Raw genomic sequence first — 19094 nt, 5'->3', positions numbered from 1 at the left:
ATACTTTTCAGGGGGCACATGCTTTTTAATGGGGAACGTACTTTTTGAGGGGGGCATAATTCATTTTAGGGGGACATATGCTTTTCGGTGGGGAACATACATTTCAGGGTTGACATATGCTTTGGTTGGTGAGTATTTTCTGTCCATATTCAGTCTGTTTTTTACTGATGGAATACGGAAAGCAGACAGATGCATTTAATTAAATTGGTGTATTCGGACATGCAGTTTTTATGCGGACCGATGTTGCACTTAGAAGAACTGCAGCATCCCCTATTGTGGCGCATATTCAGACCAAAATCGCCTATAGGCGGGTAAAAAAATGCAACGAAAACGCATTAGCATCCGTGTTTACTGCATGTTTTCTGTGGGTTGTGACAAAACCAACATCACTTGGGCACATGAAAAATGGATGACATGGATGCAACACAGACATAAAAAAGCACACATGCGCAGCAAAAATGCATGTAACGCACGCAGTGAAAACGGTGCAATTTTTACAGACCAAAATACGTAATATGCCCATGTGAGCCCTTAGACTGGCGAATATGAATGTTCATTTGCTTTGTGGTGTGGTCTTACAGCTCAACCTTATTCAATGCAAGGGAGCTGACTTGTAATACCTTACACAACCCATGGACAGGTGTGGCGCTGTATGTGGAAGGAAGCAGCCATGTTTTCTAATCCCCTTTCCTAACCTCATGTCTGCTTTCCAGGATGGACGGCTACGATCGGGAGACCAGCTGCTGTCTATCAACAAAGACTCAATGATTGGAGTCACCAACGAAGAAGCCAAACGGATTCTGGCCAGGGCTAGACTCAGGTGAGAACAGGACTGGGCGATGACATAGGAACATACCCTGTCCTCCATGGTTGGATATATGGCGGCTATGACCTCTCGCTAATGGTCTTAAACTCTTTACATTCTTTGTCTTTCTTCTAAGACAGGACAGCTGCACGGAGGTATCCTTCATACCGAATACGAACCGACTTCTTACTGTCTCCGGATCCAGTAGTTCTTCCTCGTTGCAGCAAAGGTTTATGGGAAATGGGCTGGCCCCCTCCAGACTTAAGGTCCACGTCCGGTCTCCAGAGGTGAGGGCATGTAGGGTCTAAATTTCTTCCCTTACAAAACAGTTGCAGCAGCCTTTATGGCAACTGATTGTCGCAAACTACTTATAGGCCTTTACCCTCCCTGTAGATATTTCAGTGCTCTATCCATTACCCCCAAGAATAGTGGCTCATAAATAAGTGCCCCCCTCCACCAGTCAGTTGCTCAGATCTGATGTTGTAAATTGATAATCTGTATGAAATGTGTGGAACTATAATGTATATTTTTTTCAGTGCCGACTTGAAAATAATGTGCCTTCTCCATCCCCCGATATCTGCCCCCCTGAACTCACCATATCAGGTAAGAGGGCATATGGTTTAGTGTAGAATGGTTATATGGTTTGTGTCTTGTGACATCTCCATAATGGAAAACTGACCTCAGAGCAAACTAATCCCTGGTTGGCAGGACCCTACCACCACCCCACTGCTCTACTAGGGTATCCCGCTACCTAAACTCCACCCTTTTCACTAAGCTCCGCCCCTCAGTCTGTTCTCATTTTTCAATATGATGTCCCTTTAAGGCATAATGTGCCCCTAAACATACCATTTGCTCCAGAATTATGGGCCCTACACTGCTGGCAAATCCACTAGTGAAAGTAACATTAAAACGTAACCTTTAATCTCCTTGATTAAAATCTTGGATCGACAGTTAATAAATAGAGATGAGCGAACCTACTCGGCCACGCCCCTTTTTCACCCGATCGCCGCGATTTTCGAGTACTTCCGTACTCGGGCGAAAAGATTCGGGGGGCGCCGTGGGTGAGTAGGGGGTTGCAGCGGGGAGTGGGGGGGGGGGGAGAGGGAGAGAGAGGGCTCCCCCCTGTTCCCCGCTGCTACCCCCCGCTCCGCCACGCCTCCCCCCGCCCCCCCGAATCTTTTCACCCGAGTACGGAAGTGCTCGAAAATCGCGCTGCTCGATCAAGTAATTACTTGAAACGAGTAGGTTCGCTCATCTCTATTAATAAACCAACAAATTTACCATTATATATACGAGGACCAAAAAAAAAAGAACTATAAATCAATAATCCATAAAATGCAATAGTGGAGTATGAATATCTAAAGGAGGGGTAAGTACATGACATATACCGGGTGTCGGGATCTCCACTGTCCCGTTAACACCCTAACGCTATCCTACCAGAAGTATTTGAAGACCCCTATCAGTCTCATTCGCATGTTATGTGTCCTAAACCATGGTAGGTAAGATGTAAACCCTTGGAGGTGTCAGCCATAGTTTGTAATGGGAATTACACAGTATTAGATATATGGGTTATGCCGCTGCACACAAGCATCATATAGCACAATGCATCATCCTATCTTCAATGGTCCAAGGAGTGTCATCATTTTGATAGTTGAGCAATGGAAGAACGTTCCAGCAATCACGCTACTCCATCTGCACATCGGAAGGATGTACCCGGGTGTGGAGGATGATAGAGAACACTTATTGCCGGAGTATGTTGTGCCAACATTTAAGTACGGTGGACCGACTGGCTGCACAGAGTCCCAATCTGAACCCTACTGAACATCAGTGGGATGAACTGGAACGTCGGGACAGGAAATATGAAGTGTCCATCTTCCATGAGAGAACTCACCAGACATTTGCAGGCTGAATGAAGGGAAATACCAGCTAAAGTGTATCAGACATTAGTAGAAAGTATACCACAGAGAGTATCTGGTGTCATCAGTGCCAAAAGAGCTCCACAAAGTATTAACATATGGGTTTATTTTTGCTCAGGTGGTTAATCAGTTTTGGTAGGACAGTATATCATGAACCGAAGTGAGCCTGAATAGTGCAGTCCAGCCTGTAGCATTACCCTAAGGCTACTACCCATAGATAAGCCCCTATACAATAGTATCGTGGCATGACATGTTTTGTCCAGACAGCCTCTTCAGGGGATATTTGTGTGGTGTATTATAGTAACACCTGCAATGGCATACCTTATTGTATCATATAATACAGTATGTCAAAAAATATTTAGAAATTTCTATGCAGGGTGATATGAAAAAATATACAATTTTTAGGGTGGTGTTTGTTTTTATGGTGTACATGTTAACTTTTTTCTGTGGGTCAGTGTGATTATGGTGATACCAGATTTATATAGTTTATGTAATTGTACTACTATTACCGTACTCATAAAATCTTCTTTATAAAAAATAAATTACTTCTGTCACAATTTTTTAAACCATAACTTTTTTATTCTTCCATCAATGTTACTGAGTAAGGGCACGTGTTTTTGCAGTGCTAGCATTACTTTCTATTGCTCCCATTTTGGGTTATATACAAGTTTTATTCCATTTTTTTCTTGGAGGCTGGGTGACCAAAAAAGCACAATTCTGGCGTTGTATATTTTCTTTCTGACAGCATTCACTGTTTGGGATAAATGATGCATTACCTTAATAGATTGGACTTATACGGATGCAGTGATACCAAATATTTTTTTCAATTTGTTTCGATTTTTTTCATGTTAAGAATGGGAAAAGGGTTTTTAACTTTTAATATTTTTATAATTTTTCACGTATTTAATCCCCATAGAGATCTTGCACTAGTGATTGTTTAATTCCTTATACAATACACTGCAATACTTCCATATTGCAGTTCATTGTATTTCTGCATGCTTGGCTTAATAGGCAGAAATACATGGTAGCCCAGGAGGGTCATGACCCCTGATCTGTACCTTGCGATCTCATTGATGGGGGAGCCTCCTCCCTCTGGCCATTTGAATGCCACTGTCAGAATTGACTGTGCCATTTTAATGGTTTACAGCCGCGATCGGAGTCATACCTGCCGCGTAAGGAGCGGGCTACATACAAACCCTGTTCACATTTGACGTTTTTTACTGGTCAGGTAACTTAAAAGTAAGTAAGGCAAGTTTACCATCAAAGGAACAGCACATTCAGGTGCAAACCTGTAGAGATGTACAGACAAGATGCACTGGTGGCCCTGTATATGGCCTTAGTCCACAACTAGTACTGTAGGAATGGTATTATATTGCTTAGGGATGAGGGTTCTTATAGTATAATGTATATTACATCCCACATTGCAGCTCCAGTGTCTCCGCCAAATCACAGAAGAACATCTGTAGGAAGCAAGCAAAAAGTCTCCTTAGATCCCCATGTCCGAATCAAAGAGGAAAAGCTGGATTTGGTAAGTGTTCCCTGTCAACGACCATCCACGTTTATATAGGATGTACTCATCTTGAGTTATGTCATACCTTATACTCCAGCCACCTCTAGAGCTGTAATCAGAATTCCCGTTAGTGCTCACTGCTGCCCTCTGCTGATCTGGATGTGATTGGGGATAATAATTTATGTACATGGTAGTAATTACACTTTTGGCATCACAGATCCTGCAGCTCCTTGGGATGGAAGTATCAGATGAGAAGAGAAGAGAGCTGCACCAAGGTCTGATCACAGACTGCCAGGGAACCGTGGCTTATGGAGGTGGGTAGAAGTGCCCTCCTGAGGGAGCATTTGCTTTTCTGTGATCTCCTAATTTGTTTATTCCCCTGCTCTCATCCTGATGCTGTCCCATCATATACAGTCCTGTCCTCATAGACACCATCACCTACGGGGACAGGTCATTGTGCTCCACAACACGCTCATCATCTTAAACCCTCTGTACTGCTGGGGGATTCTTCTCCTTCCACTATGAAACTCTCCATTCTCCATTCCCTTCCTCACATCATGACTTTTCCTCTATCCTCCCACAAGATTTGCACATTCCACTCCTGAAATGCTCTGTGCTGCTGTCACTATTCCCAGATTAGTTACTGTCATGGCTACTTTCCTCAGATTTCCTGCAGGTTCTTCGTGACTGTCTACAGGATGAGTTGGAAGATGCCGGTTTGGACTCCGGCTCCATATTGTTTACCCATTATGAAGCAGCCAATTTGCTGGATACATGTGCATTCCATTCCCCGGTCACCAAGGTAAGACGGCAGCTCCAACCACCCTGCTTCTGCCTTGTGTCCTCCAACATCTTACCTTTGATATAAACCATAAGCTGTCTTCATTTTACAGGAGGTAGACATTCCAAGGTTCTTCGATAGCTTAGATCTGGAGAAACTACAGGACGAGGTGTCTGAGTTGAAGCAGGAGGTGCGGCGGCTGAAGGTGGGTAACACAAGATGTGATGGACCTCCAGAAGTGAGGAACTTAGTTTCATCCAGACTTGTCTTGTCTTCTCCAGTCATCTTGATGATAGCGGTCTTCTTCCCCATTCATCTCTTAAAAGCTTATGTATCAGGTTTTTTTTATAATATGGTCAGAATTCGACAAAGTTGCACTCTGGTCATACGTGGTTTCAGAGGTGTAAGTTAAAGCTTCTGGGCCCCAATCCAAAATCTGTAGTGGGGCCCCCAACTATAATGCTTTATTCATAGTACTGGGCTCCCTATATGGAGAAGAAAGGCCTCATAGGCCCCCTAAGAGTCCTGGGCCTGGGCGCAACCACATCCCCTGCATCCCCTATAGTTATGCCCCTGCGTGGCTTGCATATTTATGTCTTCACGGGACCACGTGCCTTTGTCTTTGTCCTCCCCATCAAGAGATAGTTTGGTGGAGAACACATTTTTATAGTTTCTAAAGGGTGCATTAATCCTATTGTACATCCTAAAGTGGGCCGAGTATTTTTGTACCCTCCATTCAGTAATACAGGGGTTCCTATACTGATCACAATTGTACCCACTTATTCAGCTCTAATAGGGCATCTTATAGTTGCGAAAAAAGTAAGTGAACCTTTTGGAATGTCCCTGATATCTGCATTGATGACCAGTTAAATGTAGTCTGATGTTATCTAAGTGACAATTATAGTCAAACACAATGTAACTAATAACAGACAGTTATATTGTTTATGCCTTTTATGGACTACACTGAAGAAAATTCACAGTGCAGGGAGAAAAAATAAGTGAACTCTTGAATTTAATATTTTGTAGATCCTTCTTTTTACACCAATAACCTCCATCAAGCATTTCCTATAGCTGCAAATACTATTTCTACAAAAGTTGAGGAGGAAATTTGTACCTGCAAATATGTTTCAGTTCATCAATATTTCTGGGATGCCTTGTATGCACAGCCCTGTTCAGGTCATGTTACTGCATTTCCATACAGTTAAATTAAGGTCAGGAATCTGGCTTGGCCATTCTAAAACACAAATCTTCTGCCTTTTCGACCATTCTTTAGTTGATTTCCTTGTGTGGTTTGGAGTATTATCTAGTTACATCACCCGACATCTCTTCAGCTTGAGATCATGGACAGCTTAAATTCTCCAGTAAGATCTTCTGAAACACCTTAGAATTCATTGTTTGCTTAGTGATCACAAGGCATCCAGGCCATAAGGAATAAAGCAGCCCCAGACCATGATGCTCCCTCCACCATAGTCCAAGACCATGCTGCCCCCTCCACCATAGTCCAAGATCATGATGCCCTCTCCACCATAGCTCAAGACCATGATGACCATCTATTAGGCTCCAAAGTTGGATGGTTTCTGCACTTTGTAGGTTTTTGCTGTTCCTCTTGGGTTCTTACACTTGGAGTGATATAACAGGGTGCCCACTCCAAGGGAAAGTAGAACAGTCCTGATTATTTGTAGATAATCTTTATAACCATTGTTACGATCGTGTGGGCAAACTAAGCACAGGACCCACACAATCGTGACCAAGAGAGGGATACACACATGGAGGATGACATGGCCCTATCTGAGTGGGGACATTGCCCTTATAAAGGGCGGCCCAGCGGTCTTCGGATCTGGGCCCTAGCTGCTCCTAGAAACCACGCACCAGAACGGGATACATAAACATGCCACAACACAGAGCCAGAAAACACAGCATACAACAGCCAAAATGCAACCACTAGTAACAGGTCATAAGTAGAGATGAGCGAGCACCAAAATGCTCGGGTGCTCGTTACTCGAGTCGAACTTTCAGTGATGCTCGAGAGTTCGTTTCGAGTAACGAACCCCATTGAAGTCAATGGGTGACTCGAGCATTTTTGTATATTGCCGATGCTCGCTAAGGTTTTCATTTGTGAAAATCTGCAAAACACAAGAAAGTGATGGAAACGACACAGAAACGAATAGGGCAGGCGAGGAGCTACATTTTGGGCTGCATCTCAAGTTCCCAGGTCCCACTATTAAGCCACAATAGCGGCAAGAGTGAGACCCCCCCCCCCCCACTGTCAGCGTAAAGATTGTTCTCCTCTGCCACAGCTGTAACAGCTGTGGCAGAGAAGAACGATGTTAGTCCATTGAATTCAATGGAGCCGGCAATACAGCCGACTCCATTGAAAGCAATGGGCTGCCGGCGATCGTGGGATGAATTGTCGGAAAGGGGTTAAATATATAAGCCCTTCCCTGCAATTCATCCAGAAATGTGTAAAAATAAAAAATATATATATACTTACCTGGTCCCGGCAGACGGAGTTCAGCGCGGCAGGCTGCAGTTCTCCTGAACTGCTCTGAACAGCTGTGAGTAGTATTCAGCAGCCGGGGATTTAAAATCCCCACCTGCTGAATGAGATGCCTCTGATTGGTCACAGCCTGACCAATCAGAGGCATCCTTCACTCACACCCATTCATGAATTCATGAATGGGTGAGTGAGGGCTGCCTCTGATTGGCTCAGCGCAGGGACAGCTGAGAGCTGCCCCTGAGCCAATCAGAGGCAGCCCTCACTCACCCATTCATGAATTCATGAATGGGTGTGAGTGAGGGATGCCTCTGATTGGTCAGGCTGTGACCAATCAGAGGCATCTCATTCAGCAGGCGGGGATTTTAAATCCCCGGCTGCTGAATACTACTCACAGCTGTTTAGAGCAGTTCAGGAGAACTGCAGCCTGCCGCGCTGAACTCCGTCTGCCGGGACCAGGTAAGTATATATATATTTTTTATTTTTACACATTTCTGGATGAATTGCAGGGAAGGGCTTATATATTTAACCCCTTCCCGACAATTCATCCCGCGATCGCCGGCATTGCTTTCAATGGAGTCGGCTGTATTGCCAGCTCCATTGAATTCAATGGTCAGTGCTCGTTTAATCGAGACGAGTACCGCGTGGTGCTCGTCTCGAGTAACGAGCATCTCAAGCACCCTAATACTCGAACGAGCATCAAGCTCGGACGAGTATGCTCGCTCATCTCTAGTCATAAGCTGAATATAAATACCAGGTATTAGTTGATATTTTAATCAAAACGTGGAAGCTGGCAGGCCACTTCATGGCTCCTGGCTATACTGCTAGTCCCTACACTAACCAGGAGTCCAGCAGCACCGGACACAGTTCGCACGGCAAGCTGCAACAGCACAGACAAACATGACACAAGTTACACAGCAAGCTGCACAGGACAGACGACAGAACACTAGTCACAGAACAAGCTGCACAGGACAGACAACAGAACACAAGTCACACAGCAAGCTGCACAGGACAGACAACAGAACACAAGTCACACAGCAAGCTGTACAAGACAGGCAACAGGGCACTGGCTTTACAGACACTGACTTACAGCAGACTACAACATATAGTGCAAACCACACGTACTCCACTCAGAGCTCACATGCACACAGATGAAACTCCACAGCAAGTATAAAAGTGTCCTCATACCAGGGGTGATAGACAGTCAGCCACCGAGCTGACATAGGGAGCTGTGTCAGGGATCCACCAACTGACACACAGAGTGGGACATAAAACGTTTGGAGGCCGCACCTGTCAGGTGAAGAGAAAGGGGGTTCTGCAGGTGCTACAGACAAGGACTACAGGTGTCCAAACTGTCTTTAGGAAAGCAGAGAGACACAACAGACCTACATGCAAACACAGATCTGAGTGGGAACAAAACAGATACTTCCAAACAGTACAAGACCAGCCTCAACTACTGACAGGAGCTGGGTTAATATATGCTGCAGGCTAAAGGGGATTGGCTGCTGGAGAATACCACACCCAGCCATCGCAATTACTAACCACCTGAGGAGCTGTGCTGCTAGGAACCTTAGTACTACAGATACCAGCAGCACACCCTGACAACCATAAACTGATATACACCCCAGTCGTGTCTCTATAGCATGTCTTCTGAGATCTTCTGAGATTTGTTTGCTTTGAGGCACAGTTCACACTAACCAATCTTTCTTAAGAAGAACAGATTTGTCAGTAACCAGGGTTTCAGTGCCTTCATTTAGTGGGAAAATGACCAGTTAAACTCACACTTCCAATTTCATCACCATAATTGAAACACTTTTTCCCAATTGACTCTTGGAAAAGTCATTAACTTAGAGGTTCAGTTACTTTTTCTTCCGTGCACTGTGGATGTTACTCAATGTGTTAAATAAAATACATAAGCGGTACAACCATCTTTGTTTATGTCTCTAATTGTTATTTAGATGTGATCACTGGGTAAGACCCCTAAAATATAACCTTTATTATAAATATTATTAAAAATGCTAATCGAGGACCAACATGACCAAAAGACAAAAAACTAAAAATAAATTTTGACTCATAGTTTAAAAGAGACAATAGGTCCGGTTCAAAAACCCCTGTATGATACTACCGGACTTTTTTGATTTGGACTGATCGGTTTCAAAGAACGTGGTATCTACAATATCCCGCAAATAGGCGCTACGGAAAAATTGGTTACCATCGGTAGTACCACTGTAGATATGACAATAGAGGGGAGTAAATTGGATATCCACTGCAAGTATGCAGTAAAGAAACAATCAGATACAATAAAGAGTGTATATAATTCGATTCTCATTCGTAGTCTATTCTATTCTATTTGTTCCCTTTTGGGACCTCTACAGCTCCAGTGACTCCATAATTGTTACTTAGATATAATCAGATGACATTGTATTAGTTAACAATGCAGAAACCCATGGAACTTCAACAGGTTCACTTACTTCTTCTTGCAACTGTAGATGGCATGGCTTGTTGTGGTAGAAATTTCCTCTATTTCAGAAAGTCAAGTTAATGCCTTTTATATTTTCTAACTTGCAGATTTTACTTCGAGAGGCGGAAGCAAGTAAAAAAGAAGCAGAAGAAGAACTTCAGAACATAAACCAGGTGGGTGCTGTAACCTAAATTCGCTCCAATAAGTTCCAAAGATGACATCAAGGGGATTTGTCACATGTGTGACTCAATGTTTTGCAGAAAGTGATGGGACTTCTCTCTGAGAACCGATGTCTTCAAAACAAGCTGCAGGTAGCAGACCTGGCACAGCGCCAAGCGCACAGCGCGGAGCACGACTATGAAGAAGTCATTCACCTTCTAGAGACTGAGATCTCTGAACTCAAGATCCACATGGCAGGAAAAAAGAAAACGATGGCCTTAGAAGTCCATGAGGTGAGGAACCATTAAGATGTTTTCAGGGATGATCCACCCAATATGAAGGCAGCGCTGAACCTATAGTGGGCAATAGTGAGTTCAAGTCATCAGTGTCTTCTCTACCATCAGGGTTTGGATCTGAACAGGCGGTTATCATTGTCTGATTGTCAACTGCGGAAATCTGAAGTGACTCGCAAGCATCTGGAGGTGTCCAATAAGAAGCTAGTACACTTTGTACAGGTAAAGGCTTAAAGATGCCTTCTATTTTTCCTTAATCATCTTTACATCCTATGAATTCCATCTTAAAGATAAATACCTCACTCAACTTGTGCGGGAGCCAACTAGAGGGATGGCAATTCTGGACTTAGTATTAACCAACAGACTGGACAAAATCATAAGGGTGCAGGTAGAGGGACACTTAGGAAATAGTGACCATAATATAACTAATTTACAGTTGTCATTCAATAGGAATCTTTATCAAGGAGTGACAAATAAACTAAACTTTAGTAAAGCAAAATTTGATCAGCTCAGAGTTACATAATAAATTAACAGTACAGGCGAAAAATGGGAGAAATTCAAAAACATCCTAAATACCTCATGTGAGCAGTTCATACGCTTTAAAAATAAAATAACTACTAGTAGAAGGAAACCAAAGGGGGCCAATTAGCGTAGAAAAGAAAGTGTTTAAATTACTAAAACAAGAAGCCAGTGAAGAAGCATTAAAAACATACAGGAAAAAAACAATGTAAGGAAAAGATAAAAACTGTAAAGGAGGAGGCAGAGAGACTGATTGCCAAAGAGAGCAAAAATAACTCTAAAATATTTTCCAATTATTTAAACGGTAAAGAGATTTGCACTGAAAGTACTGGCCCTTTAACAAATAATGCAGGAGAAACCATAGAAGATGGTGATGGCGCAAAGATGAATCTATTAAATAGTCTTTTCTCAAGTATATTCACGAGAGAAAAAGAAATGCCACACAAGACGCAAGGGGATAAAATGAACCCCCCACTAAATATCATCTGCCTAACACAGGAAGAAGGGCAGAGACGGCTAAAAAAGATTCAAATCAATGAATCGCCAGGCCCAGACTCTATTAAGATGCTGGCTGTAGCACTGGATTGGTGCATTGCCAATGTGGTTCCAATATACAAAAAGGGATCAAGAAGAGAGCCTCATCAGCATTGGGTTCATTAGTGGTCGATCATGTCAGACCAATCTGTCTACGATGAAGTAAGCTCTAGGCTGGACCTTAGAGAGTCTATTGATCTCTTATATCTGGATTTCTGTAAAGCATTTGACACCGAGCCGCATTATAAGCTGATATATAAAATGAGGCAGACAGCTCGGATTGGGTGAAAACGTGTGTATCTGGGTAAAGAATTGGCTCAATGATAGAAAGCAGAGGGTGGTAATAAATGGTTCATACTCTGATTGGGCCACCGTCGCTAGTGGGGGCCACAGGGTTCAGTATTAGGCCCCATTCTGTTCAATATATTTATCAATGACCCGATAGAGGGGCTGCACAGTAAAATATTGATATTTGCAGCCGATACAAAATTATACAAGATAATTAATACAACGGAGGACAATGTACGGCTACAAACTGACCTAGATAAGCTGGGGGCTTGGGCAGAAAAATGGCAAATGAAGTTCAATGTTGATAAATGTAAGGTTATGCACATGGGCAGGAGAAACGGATGTCATCAATATACACTAAATGGGGTACAGCTAGGGAAAAGTGATATGGAAAAGGACCTGGTGGTACTAGTGGATTGTAGACTAAACTGGAGCAACCAATGCCAGTCTGCTGCTGCAAAAGCAAATAAAGTCTTAGGGGTGCATTAAACGAGGTATAGGGGCGAAGGATGAGAACATTATCCTCCCACTATATAAGGCACTTGTCAGGCCTCACATGGAATACTGTGTACAGTTCTGGTCACCGGTGCTCAGGACGGATGTTGCATTGCCTGAGGGGGTTCAAAGAAGCGCAACTAAACTAATACATGGAGTGACGGGACTGGAATACCCAGAGAGGCTATCCAAATTGGGATTATTCACCCTGGAAAAAATACGGCTAAGGGGCGATCAAATAACTATGTATAAATACATGAGGGGACAATACAAGGATCTCTCCCATGATCTGTTTATACCCAGGATTGTGTCGGTAACGAGAGAGCATCCTCTATGTCTAGCAGAAAGTAGGTTTCATTACTAACACAGAAGGGGGTTCTTTACTGTAAGAGCAGTGAGACTGTGGAACTCTCTGCCTGAGGAAGTGGTGATGGCAAAATCCATTGAGGAGTTTAAGAGGCCTAGATGTCTTTCTAGAGCGCTATGATATTACAGGATATAGACTTTAGGTAACCAGCGGGGTTGTTTATGTCACATGTTGATCCTGTGATTATTCTGATTGCCATTATGAAGTCGAAAAGGATTTTTTTCCCCCCCCGGAATGAGGGTTAATTGGCTTCTGCCCACTGGGGGTCTTTTGCCCTCCTCTGGATCAACAAGGGGGTGGGGGGTGGGGGGACAGCCTGAACTCAATGGACATTTGTCTTTTTTCAGCCTAGCATAATATGTTACCTCGTGATATGTTTATCCTGGAGATATGTGGCACAATGAGGTATCTGCAAGCTGCTTATCTTTCTCTTCCAATGGCTATAGAAATGCACCACTTGATGTTTGGCAAGTGCCCTGTGTAGCCTCCCTATAATAACCTTTTTGCCATAAATAAAAATTCCACATACCATTGCACATCTCTATCTGGGTTTATACACCCAATATACTCACCTTTCAGCAGCCTTTAGTTCCCCCTTTTATGCCTGCAAGATCCCAGAATCCTCCTCAGTCACCACAAAATCCATCCTGAGTAACACAGTCAACAGAAGACACAGAGCGGGATGCCACTGCAGAGTCCTGTTTATTGATCCAATTTCCTGATACAGTTTCCTGGTTCTGTTCCCTGGTCCTGTTCTAGATTCTGTTTTCTGATCTCACTGGTCCCATTCACCAATTCTTGTTACTGAACTTGATCCCTGATCCTGTTCACTGGTCCTCTTTTCTAAGCCTGGATCCTGGTCTTATATGCAGATCCTGTTTATAGACCCAGTTCCCTGACCGTATTTATTGATCCTGTTTCCTGATCGTATTCACTGATCCTGTTTATTGATCCTGTTTCCTGATCGCATTCACTGATCCTGTTTATTGATCCTGTTTCCTGATCGTATTCACTTATCCCATTTCCTGATATTGTTACTTGATCTTCTTCAATAAATCATTACTCATTTTCACTGGTCCTGTTTCCTGATTCTATTTACTGATCTCATTCACTGATCCTGTTTCCTGATCTCATTCACTGGTCCTGTTCACTGATTCTATTTTCTGGTCTTATTCACTGATCTTATTGCTTGATCTCCATTTACTGAACTTGTTTTCTGATCCTGTATCCTGGCCTTATTCACTGTTCTTGTTTATTGATCCCATTCCCTGATCCAAGGCCCTGATCAGATTCACCGATCCTGTTAACTGATCTTGAACTTAGTGTGTTTTATTAGATTGATTCTTCTATTCGCTCATTATGTTTCTTTTCTCCCAAAGAAAATCCAGAACATATTATCAAGTTCTCCCCAGCTCAATGACAAGAAAAGGTAAGTCTGAAATCTGCAATATTTTTGCAATTTTTTTTGACCAGTGGTCACTAAAGAGCCACAAAGTGAACTGCACCCACACCCCCGCCTTCCATGTACAGAGGCTGCTTCTTTACGTGTTGCTGTCTGTTTTAGAGTTGGGGATGAAGAGGATGATCCTAACGAAGGTCCTCAGAATGTGTGCCTGCCCTCCGCTCAACTGCTGGCTACGGAAGTCACTGACATCTTAGAGTCGTGTACAAGTGAGTCATACAACACCAAATGTAACTCCACCCAAAACTCCAACCAAACTCAGTTTGTAGTAGAAGGTCCACTGACCGACCCCAAGATGTACTCATTGGCTGGGTTTAGGACTCTCTCGGCACAGTGTAGACTCTGAAGGTTCATCGCCTCTGTATATAACCCATGTCCTATTATCATTTCAGCGTGTCCCTTCTCCTGTGCTGAGTTTCACAAGTACAACCGAACATCATACCAACCGAGGTGAGTGTAGTCCATAGAAATGAACATATCTTGACTAGAGATGAGCGAACGTACTCGGTAAGGGCGATTTCGCAATCGAGCACCGCGATTTTCGAGTACTTCACTACTCGGGTGCGCCGGGGGTGAGTGGGGGGTTGCAGAGGGGAGTGGGGGGGGGGGGAGAGGGAGAGAGAGAGGGCTCCCCCCTGTTCCCCGCTGCTACCCCCGCTCTGCCGCGCCCCCCCCCCCCTCTGCCTCCGGCGCACCCGAGTACTTTTCACCCGAGTAGTGAAGTACTCGAAAATCGCGGTGCTCGATTGCGAAATCGCCCTTACCAAGTACGTTCGCTCATCTCTAATCTTGACTAATAGAGGCGCAAAAGTCCCTATGATAGTTCTGATGGGAAATTCCCAATCATATATGGGTTTTGCACACCCAGCATGTGGACAATTGTACCCATATAACATTTTGCAATATCATACACCGTAGGTTTATAGAAATTGACTTATTTTGAATATGAGAGGAGCAAAAGTTCCTATGACAATTCCGATGGGAACATGCCAATTATATACTATACTGATCAAAAGTTTTAGGACACCTCAATTTTTCCAGTTATTTCTTACATTAACACAGTTCAAGTCCAGCAAATAACATGAAATGGTTTAAAGGTTCAAGAGTAAGTTACAAACATAATAATATTATGAAATTTTAATCTGAAACGTAACAATAATCTGAATTTATGATTTTAATCTAAGGTTTTTTTCAGGGAGCACATCAAGGACAGCTGCTCTGCAGTACAGTAAACAAATTATGGTTTGAAATAGGATGCAAGCTATTCCTACTGTTGTCTCAACTTTTGTAGATTACTTTCAAACCATCTGATTCTATATAAGCAGTGTTGGCACAGACTGCATTACAGCACACTTTAGGGCAAGATTTGGACAGTTTTGCTCTTCAGGACAAAGCACATTACTATCATAATGGCAAGAAAAAGGCAATTAACCAAAGAAGACACAGACAATTATAACTCTTAGAAGTGTAGGTCTGTCTTATAGAGAAATTGCCAAGAAAGTCGAGGTGGCAGTCAGAACGACTTCCTATTCTATCAAAAGGCACTTGAAAACTGGAGGAATCTTTGACAGGAAGAGGTCTGGCCGACCAAAGACTACTACAAAACCAGAGGACAGATTTTTGAGAGCCAACAGTTTGTGTGATCGGCGCCCAAAATCTTCATGCACACGTTAATGTAGCAAAAAGTAAACCAAGTTTGCTTTTCAACTGTGAAAAGAAGACTTCTATCTGCAGGTCTGACACGTAGTTCAACAAGGCCATAGACAGGTAGGCTGCATAAATTACCCGAACACCTTGCACTTCATCAACATCACTAATACTGTAGCCTCAGAGAAACATAACAGCCGCCTTCACAAATCTCTTAACCACCTGCTCACCTTCACTATCCTGCTGCTACTAGCAGCGGGGAATATTTCTCCTAATCCTGGTCCACCTTTCAGTGGCCCTATTAACCCCCACCTGAGACACCCTTCAAGCCCAACCTCTAGTCTATGCATACCCTCCCTGGTTTCCTTTCAATGTGCACTCTGAAATTGCCAGTCTGCATGCAACAAACTCCCCACCATCCACAACTTTTTCACTGATAAATCTATAAACCTGCTAGCTCTCACAGAAACGTGGATACAGCAATCTGACACTGCCTACCCTGCTGCATTGTCTTACAATGGCCTGCAGTTCTCCCATACCTCGAATACAGGTGAGGTGGAGGAGTAGGTGCTCTTCTCTCCCCACAATGCACCCTATGACTTTTCCATCTGCTGTTCATGCGAGTAGCAGTCATCTACCCCCCCCCCCTCCTTCAGGTCCTCCCCGCCTGTTTTTGGAACACTTAGCCGCCTGGCTCCCCCTTTTTCTCTCCTGCGAAATCCCAACCCTCATCTTAGGTGACTTTAACATCCCCACCAATTACCCATCTGCCTCTCAGCTTCTATTATTATTATTAGAGTACCAGTAAGAAACTACTGCTAAGATTGCAAAATAACAAAAATTAAAACTTGCTAAGCAGCACCTGCAGTGGACTACTGAAGAGTGGAAGAAGGTCTTGTGGATTGATGAATCAAAAATTAACATCTTCGGTACATCACACTCAGTTTTTGTACACCGTCGAGTAAGTGAAAGGTTGGTGCCGTGTGTAACACCAAATGTCAAACATGGAAGAGGAAGCGTGATGTCTGGGGCTCTTTTGCTGGATCCAGTGTTGGCAACTTGCACAGGATGACTGGCACACTGGACAAAGAGGCTTACCACAGCATTTTATTACGCTATGCAATACTCTGTAGTGTATGCCTATTTGGTCAGGGGACAGCAAGACAAAGTTCAAAAACATACTTAAAAACATAACTCCAGTCCTCAGAGACCCCCAACAGCTCATGTTTTCAGGATATCCTATAGTACGAACACCTGTGGCAATGTCGATAATTACATCACCTGTGCAATGCTGGGGAAATCCTGAAAACATGACCTTTGGGGGTCCCTGAAAACTGAAGTTGAGAAACACTGTTTTAGGGTATGTCAGAACTACTTAAGAAGACAAGAAGAGGTCAGTACGCTTCAAAGAATGGATTGGCCCGCACAGTCTCCAGACTTAAACCCCATTGAGCTTGTTTGGCATGAACTGGACAGAAGGGTGAAAGCAAAGCAGCCTGCAAGTGCGGCACATTTGTGGGAACTTCTGCAACAATGTTGGGGAGAAATTTCTAAACAATATCTGAATGCAACTGTAGAAAGAAAGCCTCAATGGTGTAAAGCTGTTATATCAGCCTTAGGGGGCGACTTTCTTTGTCAAAAATCTAGATATAATTTGATAAAACCAAGTTAATCCATCACTTTTATTCATCTTAACTTGTTTATTTGTTCTCTGCTTTCATCTCAAAGTACATTTAAGACATCAAACTGTATAAACATCAATAAAAGCTGGAAAAATTGAGGTGTTCTAAAACTTTTGACTAGTAGTATAATTATTACATTTTATTTTGCTATGAGTGTAACGCTTCTTCTATTCTGTTTCCAGCAGACCCTCAAGCCGAAAACAAAGCTGGTCCTCCCCACCATCCCCGCTAGCCATGCACAGCCTCAGCCACAGTGAAGATGTTCAGTATGCAGCCAAAGGGTCAAAGGATAAACCGAAATAAACCAAAAGCGCCAGCTATACAGGAGCAGGTGCCATCTACCCTGCCAATGACAGAGGTCTTCCAAGGCAATGGAGGGAGGTGCACACACACCAAAGCCAAACGCTCCAGGTCACATGACTGCGCCTTCTGTGGAAAACTGTCTGCATCCCCACAAAACCAAAGAAATCCACGGGAAAGCTGAGTGACCACCAATACGGCCGCCAAAGGAGTTGTCACTCAGCTTTCCCAGAGTAACCAATCTGACAAGTTATTTGGTATGATGGATATGTCAGTACAAGACTTGCCATACAGGGTTATGGAAAAGCTGGATGACTCCCAGTGGAGGCTATTTGGATTGTCACCCAGCTTTCCCGGAGAAGATGACTCAAGGACAGGGGATTCCTTAATTTTAGGGGAAGCGGTCTTATGCAACGCAATGCAATGCACTGGAGGATGGACAAGGATGGACAGGCTACACATAGACAGTTCACTATCACTCTCATCATTTCTTAGCCTGCTCTGTGCTACTTTCTGATCACGGGAAGAGCTTGTGACTGCACCGGGATCCAGATACTGTAACTCACTAGTGATCACAATAGTGCAACTCCTCTAAACCTGATTCTATAATCACCCAGGACTGATGTAGTTAGAATGGTACAGGACAATCGAAGCTTCATATGCAATCACATGGCTATCACCACTGTTATCCAGAACCCACCATATACAGGCTTCATTTACCTCCGTAAGGGGGAAACTGAAGGGAAAAACCATCCTTTGTCTGTCTTGTTCTTCGTACAAACGTACTCTAATCCCCTGTAGATAAACCATCTAGGGGTGACATCCTTCACAGCTGTTACCACTTGTCTTGCCGACATTTTAAGATCTTTCGCATAGGCTTCAAGATTATTTTTTCGGTATGTAAAGGGTTTCTGCATCTTTGGAGCCCTTTATAAGCCACTACTGTTCTGTGTATACAGCTCCTATGCAAAACTATGTGTGCTAGATTCATTTAGCTGCTCTCATGTATTCCTGCCCTGCTTATTCTTAAACTGCTTCTAGCAGGTAAGTGCAGCTCAGTGTTACTTACACCCAGCAGGTTATATATTCTTGAGCTGTATATTCTTATACAGCTGTGCCAGTGTATGAGAGGGAGATTGGTGATGGGTGTGTTCACATGGGACATAAATTCCACAGCATTTCCTCATCAAAAACAGAGTAAAATTCTGCACCGGAAGCTGATTTCAGAGGATACAGCACTCCCCTCCGAAGTCTTTGGCTGTCAGTGCAGTCCTTCACCGGCGGCCTGTACCCGCTGTTCGGGTGATGTGGGTATGCAGTTGATTTCGAGTCAAAATCCGCATGAATGGTGCAGATTTTGGCTCTGTTTTGGATGTGGAAA

The 19094-nt window shown here is 43.5% G+C and overlaps 1 protein-coding gene across 1 annotated transcript in view; it reads left to right on the top strand.

The window, feature by feature from the left end:
• Positions 1–18560, top strand: part of LOC136577020 (syntaxin-binding protein 4-like) — a 76642-nt gene extending 58082 nt beyond the window's left edge. The window contains exons 9-22 of the mRNA XM_066576715.1: positions 714–820; positions 942–1092; positions 1342–1408; positions 4149–4249; positions 4449–4545; positions 4897–5033; positions 5125–5217; positions 10075–10140; positions 10228–10419; positions 10531–10641; positions 14002–14051; positions 14187–14293; positions 14477–14534; positions 17596–18560. Coding sequence (XP_066432812.1) covers positions 714–820; positions 942–1092; positions 1342–1408; positions 4149–4249; positions 4449–4545; positions 4897–5033; positions 5125–5217; positions 10075–10140; positions 10228–10419; positions 10531–10641; positions 14002–14051; positions 14187–14293; positions 14477–14534; positions 17596–17716 — 1458 coding nt within the window. The 3' untranslated portion in view covers positions 17717–18560. The remainder of the gene's footprint in view (positions 1–713; positions 821–941; positions 1093–1341; positions 1409–4148; positions 4250–4448; positions 4546–4896; positions 5034–5124; positions 5218–10074; positions 10141–10227; positions 10420–10530; positions 10642–14001; positions 14052–14186; positions 14294–14476; positions 14535–17595) is intronic.
• The last annotated feature ends 534 nt before the right edge of the window (positions 18561–19094 follow it).

Source organism: Eleutherodactylus coqui, chromosome 8, assembly GCF_035609145.1.
Source record: "Eleutherodactylus coqui strain aEleCoq1 chromosome 8, aEleCoq1.hap1, whole genome shotgun sequence".
Taxonomy (NCBI): Eukaryota; Metazoa; Chordata; class Amphibia; order Anura; family Eleutherodactylidae; genus Eleutherodactylus; species Eleutherodactylus coqui.
This window is presented reverse-complemented; position numbering and strand designations above follow the sequence as displayed.